The following is a 10783-nucleotide window of genomic DNA, read 5'->3' as shown; positions in this document are numbered from 1 at the left end:
GTGTCCTTTCACTCGGGAGCTTTAGATCTGCTGGTGTTGGGTTTCTGGGTTTAGTTGTTTCCTTGCAGCCTAACTGGTGCTAACAGGACCTCAGAGGTCCTCCTTGTAGTCTCCGATGAGGAGACAGAACATCAGGTTGAGCCCTGATCGTCATCTTCGATCTGGATGTTAGTTTGTAAATCTGGTGGAGGAGGAAGAGTTCAGATCCTTTACTATAAGTAACCGTTGTAACACTTTAAAAACCCTGCTTGGAAAATGTTTCTTCAAAAAAAGTATGTACTCATGAAATTATATAGGGTCGCCCATAAAGTTTGAATTATTTGCAAATGTCTCGTCTTTTATAGCCCAAACAAATGTTATGAATGAATTTCACCTGGATAATTGGGACACATAATGTAATCATTGCACCTGCTCAAAAGTGATCACTGATGCATTTAAATAGGAAGAAAACTAAATATTCCAACTTTATGAGCAGCAGTGTATATGCTATTATTGGACTATTATCAATGATGTAGCTATTTTAGAACCAGAAATCTTAATCTGTAAAAGTAATTTAAGCAATCAAAGAAACAAAAAGTTAAATATTTGCCTCTGAAGTCAATTGGAGAAGAAGTAAAGGAAATAGGCCTACTGAATTACAAGCTCAATATTTGTTTTTAAACTTTACTACAACTACTTGAGCACATGCACACATTCCACCACTGTGTGTTACAGTAGTTGACATCTTTTTTACCAACACATGCCCCAAAGTGCAGTTTCCACGGGTTTGGCAGCATCCAGTTTGTCCACTTTTCTGCTTTGTATCTCTGAAACAGCCACGGTGTCTGAAACAAAAGGGGAAAGCCACCCAAACAGCCATTGTGACAGCTCGGTGTCGGGGATTCATCGTGGTAAATGCATCTACTAGCACTTGATTGGGGGGAGTGTGTATAAAGGGATTGTCCAACTGACACCGGCTAATGCAGATATAATTGACTCTCCTTCTGCATTCTGCACATGGATTTGGAGAAGTGCAGAGGCTCATTGTACGACAACAAATTAAGAAGGCGGCAGTCAAAAGGAGCTGCTGAGCATTCACCCGATCTGTACAACAGACTACTGAACTCTGCTAAATCTGCAAACACGGCTTCTCCCTCCTTCTGGGCCCTTTCATCTCCTCCCTGCAGACCTCCAACTCATAAAGCCAAGTCAAAAAAAAAGCAAGTGCTTTTGGCTTTCGCGCTGAATGTTGATCGTCTCTTATAAAACAGCAGTGATTTCTACTCCCCACATTCCTCGGGCCGGCGATGTCGGCATCTGCTTTAATGATGCTCTAATGATGGAGTCACTCAAAAAGTTCCATTCAGTTGAAGGGGAATTCCTGCTCTCTTTGTTGTCTGAGCCCGAGATCTTTGAAATGCAGGAATGAAGAGGGGGAAATTATCAATGGATAGGGTTTGGAAATACCGGGAGTTGCCCGACTTGTTCTGACTTCGAGATCAGGTTCAACAGGTGCCGCTTCACCTATGCAGACTCTTTAAACCAAAATCGCATTAACTCCACTGCTGCAGGGGAGCAGTTGTGTAATCGGTGCGCAGCTCTGTAGAATTAGATCTGCATCATTTGGGCCCATCCGAAAGCAAATAAAGGCGATGTGAGCCTGAGCACACACAGCTGGCTCTTGAGACTCGGGATCCTGGGTAAACAAGGATCCAGCATGCCTCAGCACAGCTCACCCATGGAGGGGGGGGACGGGGGACGGGGTCATGAGCCGCTGAACAATGACTGATACTCTACTAGAGACTGGACTGAAGCAGGGCTTAGCAAAATTTTATTACATTTGGCCTGTTTCAATAGACTGCTGCCCAAAAGAGGATCACAGACTTTGTCATCAGTTTTAAGATTACTATGACATCTATGCCCCTTTAGACTTTGTAATGCTCTTATTGTTGCAGCACTCCCACTGGTTTAACATGGAAATCTTCTGCTCACTCACATCATGTTTTCATTTGTGTTACGGTTGCAGATTTATGAAAGGTGGCAGGAACCTGTCTGTGTTCCGAGATTTATAACAGGCACCAGAAACGGCAACTATAAGCAAGTGTTGCTTCTATTTAGTTTTTATTCAATATCAGACTTAGATTCCTTCAAAGCAGGTTGTGTTCAAAATTTGCATTTGTGGCTTAGCTCAGTTAACACAGGAAACCTCATGTCGCTTTTATTTTTGTCACAGTTACAGACCTTGAGCGTGACTCGTGATGTAGATACGATACTAGATCTGTCTTTGCTCCATTACAAAGGATATTTACATCATCCACTATAAGTGTTACATTTTTAATATGTGTTTTAATTAAAGTGGCATGCACCATTGCAGTGTGCATATTCACATCGATTGCACATTTACAGGCACATGTAGATCCTTTTTTGTGTGTACAAGTTGAATGTTTGATAAAACATGATAAAAATATGTACACAAAATGTGTTGTATATAATGTTTTTTGAGGGTATACAGTATAAACATCTACAGCACATAATCATTTTTGTAATGTGCAATTTTCTACCTTAATTCACTAGATTATGAAAACATTAGGTGCAATATATATTATTATTCTATAAAATAGTCTTTGCATGTTCTTCATTATTTTTGTTTATTTCTTGTTTTCTATCTTAATTTGGACAGTGATGTGCCACCTTGTGGACATCTCCATACAATGCTCATTAAAGAAAACCTTTTCTTGTCTTCATATGATGTTGTATCTGTTCTTAGTCTATATGCCACGAGACACATGAGACAGGAACAAAAGACAAGTTTTTTAAAGAAATTTTAAGGAAATGAACTGCTGAATGAGGAAGTTATTTGCAGAGCATAGGCAAGAGAATCATTCCATGCAAAGCATAAACCCATCTTCCATTAAGCTTCCATTCACATTTAATTTAAATGACTTTATACAAGCTAAGACCCTGAATGCGTGTGTTGTTTGTTGGTACTCTGTTATTTGAGACAAATCGAGTTAAGTTGATTTACTTTTTTTTCCTTTTTTTTTTACCAAGCAGTCGCTAGATGGAGCTCTTCTCCTTCAAACAGTCACTCAAGCCTTGTTTCAAACGCACACCCACAACCCTGATGAAAAGGACTTTAAAAGTTAGGGGGGGACATCTCTGTGTGTCATGCATCAAATACTTCCTTTTCTTAAATACACGTTTGACACAAGATGTGCAATCTACTTTATTGTAGCTGACTTTTATATACAGGGATATTTCACTTTCCTTCATTTGAATATGAAATCCTGCAGCCTAGATATATTTCTAATAAAACCTAAATGCCAACATAGTAGCCTAATTCTTCCTGAAATGTGCCCATTCTATTCTATTCTATCGCATTATCTATTCTCTTTAAACGTCACGCTTCCACGTTCCCAGGCTTGACAGTATATTCTCCTTGATCTCTAGGCTGTAATCTGCAAGTTTTGGCACGTGCTCCGCGCAGACCGGAGAAGACTGCGCGAATGGCACGCGGACAGATGTGCCCCCTCCTCCTCCCCTTCCCCGAGAGGCTCCCGCGCCGGGATGATTGACGCAGAGCTGTTCACACAGCCAATCAGAGCGCGCCCTGTTTTATTTGCATAAAGTGGCCGCATGCCATTGGCTTGGTGCGTGCTACTGCAAACCGCCTCGCGTGCCATTACAGATGTCTTCTCCTCGGAGGCGCACGAGGAGTCTTAAAAATAGATTTGCAGAAAAGTAAAGGCCAAGAAAATCGTTATGCTTGTAATAAATAAACGGTGTTGCCATTAGTCGCAGCAGGTTTGAGAAGAGGGCATACACACATGGATATGCTGGATTTACTCTGGTCATTGCCAATTAACACCTACATTCTCACCACTATCTCTCTTTTCCGAAGTGTGACTCAATAATATTACAAAATAATTCATAATAATAGAATATAAACAGTGTTATTATTGATCAAATACACAGGCATCCATTGTTGTTCTTCAAAAATAAAACCACTGTTAAAAGTAGGCTAGTGTCAAAGAGTCAATACAGACTCTACATTCTTCCCGTACGCGCGGGCACGCGCGCGCGCGCGCAACAAGCAGTAGCCATAACGCTTTTTGACGAGCTCGGAGCAAAGTTGGAAGCAAACATCCAGCGCATTCCCCTCCCTTATCACTTCACAGCCCGACCGCCGCTGCTCGCTCGGCTTTGTTGTTTGTCCCTGCAGGGCTGATTGAGCAGCGCGTGACTGACGGCCCGCGGGGGTGTTGTCCAATCAGCGGTCTGCCCCGCGCCCAATGGGTGAGTCCTCTCTGCTATTGGCTGAGGCGAGTGTGGGAAAGAATGCAGAGAGGGTTTCACACGAACTGGGAGCACGCGAGCCGTCTATAAGTACCGCCGCGGCGTGTGTCAGCCGCAGAAGCGGAGACTCGCCCCGCACGGCGCAACGCACGCTCCCGCACTCAGATGACAGCTCAGTGATAACAAGCGACACAACGCGAACTGATCGGCCTCTCAGCCAACTCTCTTTATATGATCTGCAGCGGCTCGACGTGAAACTTACATTTCCCCGGAGCTTTCAAAGAGGATTTACTTCTTCACGCTTCCACCCGTTTTTTGGTCCACGATGCCTGCTGACACTATGGAGAAGCAGACGGCGTCCCCGATCGCCGGCGCGCCTGCAACCGGGACGCACACACCGGACAAACCGAAAAATGCCAGCGAGCATAGAAAAGTAATTGTTATTTTTGATCTATTATTCTCATGTGAGAACTTTACCTCAGTGGTTTTTAATGCTTTTAATGCTGACACTTGGCGTGTGCAAGACATTTATGTGTTATCCTTTTTTATCTTTGCAGTCATCCAAACCGATCATGGAGAAACGTCGGAGAGCAAGAATTAACGAAAGCCTCGGGCAGCTCAAGACGCTCATCCTGGACGCTCTTAAAAAAGATGTAAGTTGAGGTTTTCGATGCCTTTAAAGACTCTTTGGTGCTCGTGGATGATTTGGTTTTTAAGTGGCCCTTTGGATGTAGACTCAACTGTCACATGTTATGTCCCACAGAGCTCCAGACACTCCAAGTTGGAGAAGGCAGACATCCTGGAGATGACCGTGAAGCACTTGAGGAACCTGCAGCGCGTGCAGATGAACGGTAAGTTTGTTAAATCAGATATAAGTAGGTCAACAACACAACAACCTGTGAAGTCACTGCTGTCGAGAGTCACAAACGCGTCTCTAATGTCAGCTCTCCTTTCCTTCTCCCCCTCAGCAGCGCTCTCGGCAGACGCCACCGTCCTGGGCAAATACCGAGCGGGATTCAACGAGTGCATGAACGAGGTCACCCGCTTCCTGTCCACTTCGGAGGGGGTGAACACGGAGGTGAGGTCGAGGCTCCTCAACCACCTGTCCAGCTGCATGGGCCAGATGATGTCCATGAACTACCCGCAGCAGGCCGCGTCGCAGCAGGCGCACCTGGCCCAGCCCCTGCATGTGCAGCTCCCATCCACTCTGCCCATCAACGCCGGCACCATGGGCTCCAAACTCAGTCCCACCGAGGCCATGTCCCCCAAAGTCTTCGGTGGCTTTCAGCTCGTGCCCGCATCGGACGGACAATTCGCGTTTCTGATTCCCAACCCGGCCTTCGCCTCCACCACGGCCCCCGTCATCCCCCTTTACGCGAACGCAGGAGTGCCTGTTGCAGTCAACGCCAGTCCGGTTCACAGCAGCTCCCCGTCGACCGCGGCCTCTCCGGTCCACGGTATGACGTCCTTCTCCGGGGGGTCCCAGGCCGTCAGTCCGGTCGGAGTCAGCACCGGCTCGGAGGGCAACGAGCCCGTGTGGAGGCCTTGGTAGCGGAAGGGACAAGAGACTCATGTCAAACCAGTTTGCATTACTTTTCCAGTTTAGACATTTAACTGACTGCACAAACAACTGTTGCAGGGTTCGAACCTGTGACTTTGTCGCTACGGGACGGTAACTCTAACCACTTAATGCCCCCCAAGTAGTTCTCACTGTTTCGTTTTATGGAACAAGGGTTGCCTCACACGGCACACGTTTCTTATCATTTATTATCTGAATCCAACATTTGGATGTCGGTGATAAATATGATGTACATGCGGACGATTTATAGGAAATGTTTGTTATGAAGTACTTTTTTTATGAAAAGGTTGTTTTTTTATAGTTTTGTACAGATTTGTTATTGATTGTTATACCAAAGCTGTGTTTTATATTCTTTGTCGTGTTGTGTTGGAAAAAAAGAAAAAACTGAAGTTGGGTGATGGCCCATTGTTTTAATAAATGACTTTTTCAGAAATTCATTTCTTGTCTACAGCCTGTTTTTATCATGTCGATATAAGGAGACTATTTGAGCGTGTTACAAGTCAGTCAGTAGGTTTTTGAAGCCATGCGTAAAACGCGTATTCATGCGTAAAAGTCGATTAGATGATGTGTGTGAATCTGTGAAACAGACTCACATCTGTTTATGCCGAATCGGTGGTGAAACCTATCGATTATGTTCCCCGATATGAACTCCTCTCAATTAATTTACCGAGTTTGGCGGGAGCTCCTTTACATCTGGCCCGCTGGAGAATGGCCCTGCGGACAATGGGGGTGTATTTTTCTATTGCTATAAAGGTAATTAAAAGTTTGAAAAGGGGGTCTCATCCTGTATGCAGCGGGAGCTTTAGAAGAAGTCTTAAACCCTATTCATGAGCCTGGGAAATGCGCGCAGGGGTTAATGTCACTAACAGATTGCCTCGGTGAAAGGAGAATATGGAAGGATCCTCGCTTCCTTTTGTGTTATCAATTGTTCAATCCCACTCCCAGGGGCACACCTCAATAAAGGAGGAAAACGAGGGAATTCGGTTTAATGGCGGGGAAACCCGAGGAGGTCGCGGTGGATGAAGAAACCTGTTGCAGGTTAAACAGTATTTTAACTTTGCTCTCACCGCACAAAACTCACTGACAAGATCATTTGAAGCGTTTATTTATATTAAGTCCGCGGCTCTCAGCTTCAAACCATTCCCCCCCTGCGTCTTAAAGGTCTCGATCCGGTCTCCCCGTCTCTGTTTATCCCCGGGTGTAAACCTATCTCCCTCCTGTGAGTGGGGTCTGGAACTGAGCGGCGCGTCTCGGCCGGGCGGCGGTGCGCTAGCCGTGCGTCAGCCGCATGCAGCCAACGGGCCCCTTTCCTCGGGATTAGGTTACAGCCTGGTGACCGCCGGTCAAAACCCCTCGACTTTTATGACTCCACCGACGCCCCCGTGGGTGCTCATGACTGGCACAGAGCACGTTAAGTGTTTCTCAGCTCTGACACACAAGATAGAACACATTCTTCTTTGGCTGCAAACTTTAAATTATACAGAAACTACCAATGTGCCCACTTTAAATCAGAAACCATGCGCTCGTTTAGAGACGATTTAATACGTTTTCTTAGAAATATGAATACATGGAAAGAAACAAGATGACCAAATAGTTCTTTTTACAGTGACTTGGCCAAGTTGTTTTTTTGTTTTTTGTTTGCGCCAGATACCTTCCACAACTGTTGATATTCATCTCCATCTAACAGTTGGACCGTCTTACTATTAGTCGCGTTCTCACTTTCACCCCGCCGAGTGCCAGTGCCCCGCGGATGACACCGTCGGGAAACGGCACAGTGAAACCCCCGCTGCCAGTGATGCTACGCAGCTTCCTCCTCCGAGGAGGCATACTGAAACACCCGTTGGCAGCGTGTGTGGGTTCTGCGGTCGCTCCTTACTGCCTTCGTGTCTGAGTTAATAGTTCAGAGATGCCTTTGTGGAGCTGAGGTCGTGAGAACCGAGCGAACTAGTCTGCCTGCGGCCGGGCACCGCGCCAGTCAGTAAATCCCCGCTGGCAGGGCCGGGTCGTGTGCAGCCGCTCTGCGGAGGTGAGGAGGCGAACGCACACACACACATTCTTATACACACACACACACACACACACACGCGACGCCAAGAAGCGAGTCCGGTCCGAGGCGCTCCTTGGAAGTCCGGCGTATTTTTATATGGTGACATGTTGCGGGCTGTTTGCAAAGCAGGTTAAAGCTGCTCCGGTGTTGGGAAACAGGGGAAGATAAATATAACTCACAGCTCTTTGTAATGAATCAGGTAACCGAGCAACAACTCCATTATGAGTATGAAACGTTGAAGGAAAGTTCTAAAGAATCAGGTGAACACACATTTAGGCTGACGTTACGCAGATGTCAGCTGCAAGAAGTGTAGGCCTACATCCAGATGTGGGCTGGTTCGATCCTCAATGCTGCTTTGTTGGTTCGCTCCACTTTCTGAGGTGCGGGTCCAACACAGGAATGAGAAAATATTAAAGGACATTTCGATTATCGCCCATATGTGTAAAACGAAATAGGCGGGAATCCCTGTTTGGTGGTGAAAAGGATTCCTATGGATGACTGAATGGCCCTCGGGGGTCTGCGCTATCACGTCCCTTGGGAGAAGTCGCTATTGAAGGGGGTCGGGGTCGTCAGAGGAGCCACAAATTATCATTCTCATTAGCGACTGAATGGGGGAACGCGCGCACAACGTTGCCGCCAAACATCAGTTCTCCCTCCAAATTGCCATTGTTGCGTTTGGAGCAGTTTAGCCGCCACTTAATGCTTTCTGTGCGCATTTTCTCCAGTTACAGTACGGGTTGCATCTTTCATGTTGGAATGCAGCACTCCAAGCAAAGTTCAGAAAATTAATACATGTGGATAGATAATTACTTATTGATTGTAACTAAACTAAAATAAGGAAGCCATGGGTTAACATACTGTTTGGTTTCACTTGAGTTGAGTTTTTTTGTCTCTCTTTCTGATTTTTACCAGTCAGATCTACACCAGCTACCGTAATAATTAAAACAATTTACAAGCATTTCACTAATTTCTTTAAGAAATATAGATGGTTGGAAGTCATCATTGCCAGTTTGACAATATAGGTGTGTTTTCTGGATCAGCATCATGAAAGAGGTTGCCTTCATTGTTCAGCTTTGTTCATGATTAAACCTGGTTGGCAACCCTGTGCCATGATGTGCCAAGGAGGTTTCATTGCAACTGAATACACAATCAGGTGGTTTGGCCGATACGTGTCTCTGCTTGAAAATGTCAAACATGATTTTTGTCAGGAGATGCTGCATTAATTTAGGATTATTCTCAACATCTCTTGTGACCTCTCCTCGAGCCAAAACCGCCTTTTTGCTCGGAGCGCCAACAGTTGTCCTCTATTCTGAGCGCAAATATAGGAAATAGGCTCCCCCCCGGGATTGTTTGCGAGCGCCACTGCTCTCACTTTCACACGGATGACAGGCTATATTTGCTCTTCAATTTGAAGACGCTGCAGCTACGAGGACATGAGGAAATGCTCTGCATGCTTTGGCTGCAGGTCCTGCCGAGGGGGAAGGCGTGGCTGAAGCGTGCATCCCGCATTAAGTAGTTTTTTATGTGCCATTCTGTGTTGCACACTGGACACTCCTCCCTGCACCTGTTGTCAGACAGACAGAGAGACAGACAGATTTCGACGGTGGTGACACGATTTAAAAGGAAGGTGTTGAAACTGAAAATGGTTTCCCTGAACTGCGTGATTCAACGGTGACATCTGTGCAGGTGTTTGTTTTGAAGGGCGTTGGAGGCTAGAGATTAAGTCGGAAGATTTTTAGTGTCACTTCACATTTGACTCCTTGACACCTTATTAACAGGTGTTCCCTTTTTCTGTTTCAGCCACACACGCCTGCTGCCACCTCCCGCCACCCGCTCCCATGGCTGCCTCCAGGCTTGCATCCTGTCTAGGTATTTATAGCGAGGGACCACTTATCCCCGGGCCCGGGTGGGAGGTGTTAGGTGTGTGCAGACGGAGGAGGTGAGGCGGGGTGGCTCAGACGCAATTGGACGCGTCGAGCCTGATCAAATATCACAGTGTCCGGGTGCCGCTTGGGCTCCGTTGATCCTCGCCGCTTGTCTACATAACGTATTTCTGAGGCCAGGTTTGGCTTTTCAGCAGCTTCTCCTGTTTCAGGGCATGAGGCTTGTGGCTTACAGCCTTTGCAACGGGTGCAGATTCCACAAGAGAAAGTAAAGGGTCCTCTTGACAGGGCTAGAGGTCACGTGGCAAACTCTGAGGTGGCCTTGAGGGAGCCCAGTATACACATTTTATTCATGTATTATCTATCCAGGGGGGGTCATCCCTGTCTCCCCCCTCCATCTCTGGCAGCTGTTGCTCTATTTTGGCTTTAAAATGATCAAACTCTTACATTATAAATGCAGTGCATAATGTTATTATTTATGTAGTACATATATACTACTCAATATCACCACCTAGTGTATAAAATAATACATATTCAGTGTATGTGTGTGTGTGTGTGTGTGTGTGTGTGTGTGTGTGTGTGTGTGTGTGTGTGTGTGTGTGTGTGTGTGTGTCACCACATGCCCAGACTTGTCCCAAATTTGACATCAGAGCATCAAGCACAATGATTTGACTCATGGTGTCTTTTCAAGATGCCACCGCCTGTTGTTTCTGTGTGAATGCATGTCATCCTCTTCCTCTCTTCTTCTGTGTGTGTGTGTGTGTGTGTGTGCATGCGTGTATGTGTGTGTGGTGGGTAAACGCGGTGTATTTGAGTCTGTGCGTTTGTATTGTGTGGTTGGGGGGACAGGCTGAGAACGAGTCTCTGACCTATTTCACTAATTTACCACATCTTTCACATCACAGTAAGGCATGCCAGTGAGTCATACAGTATTAGGAAGTGGTGAATCTAAATGAGAACGTAGTAATTATTAAATTCCATTAGTTACATCTGTGTGTT

The 10783-nt window shown here is 45.9% G+C and overlaps 1 protein-coding gene and 1 long non-coding RNA gene across 3 annotated transcripts in view; both read left to right on the top strand.

The window, feature by feature from the left end:
* The first annotated feature begins 4381 nt into the window (after positions 1-4381).
* her9 (hairy-related 9) lies at positions 4382-6291 on the top strand. 2 transcript variants are annotated; one of them, XM_084015288.1, is made up of 4 exons: positions 4382-4708; positions 4833-4928; positions 5039-5126; positions 5247-6291. In XM_084015288.1, exons 1-4 carry the CDS (start codon positions 4601-4603, stop codon positions 5825-5827), a joined length of 873 nt encoding a protein of 290 aa, XP_083871414.1. In that variant the 5' UTR covers positions 4382-4600; the 3' UTR covers positions 5828-6291. The 2 variants fall into 2 exon arrangements, with proteins under 2 accessions (XP_083871414.1, XP_083871413.1); XM_084015287.1 differs by having other exon boundaries at positions 5244-6291.
* A 1471-nt stretch (positions 6292-7762) lies between these two features.
* LOC311017434 overlaps positions 7763-10783 on the top strand; it is a 9415-nt gene continuing 6394 nt past the window's right edge. The window contains exons 1-2 of the long non-coding RNA XR_014597630.1: positions 7763-7880; positions 9702-9770. This is a non-coding gene — a long non-coding RNA (uncharacterized lncRNA). The remainder of the gene's footprint in view (positions 7881-9701; positions 9771-10783) is intronic.

The sequence above is a fragment of the Eutrigla gurnardus genome (assembly GCF_963514095.1).
Source record: "Eutrigla gurnardus genome assembly, chromosome: 8".
NCBI classification, from domain to species: Eukaryota; Metazoa; Chordata; class Actinopteri; order Perciformes; family Triglidae; genus Eutrigla; species Eutrigla gurnardus.
Note: the sequence above shows the minus strand (reverse complement) of the source record. Positions and strands in the feature narration are given on the sequence as shown.

Bases quoted from the DNA above. Each gene is read 5' to 3' on its own strand.
- her9 (XM_084015287.1), top strand. From the start codon at position 4,601: ATGCCTGCTGACACTATGGAGAAGCAGACGGCGTCCCCGATCGCCGGC. The intron at 4,709-4,832 runs GTAATTGTTATT...TTATCTTTGCAG, and splicing joins ATGCCAGCGAGCATAGAAAA to TCATCCAAACCGATCATGGA. The intron at 4,929-5,038 runs GTAAGTTGAGGT...TATGTCCCACAG, and splicing joins TGGACGCTCTTAAAAAAGAT to AGCTCCAGACACTCCAAGTT.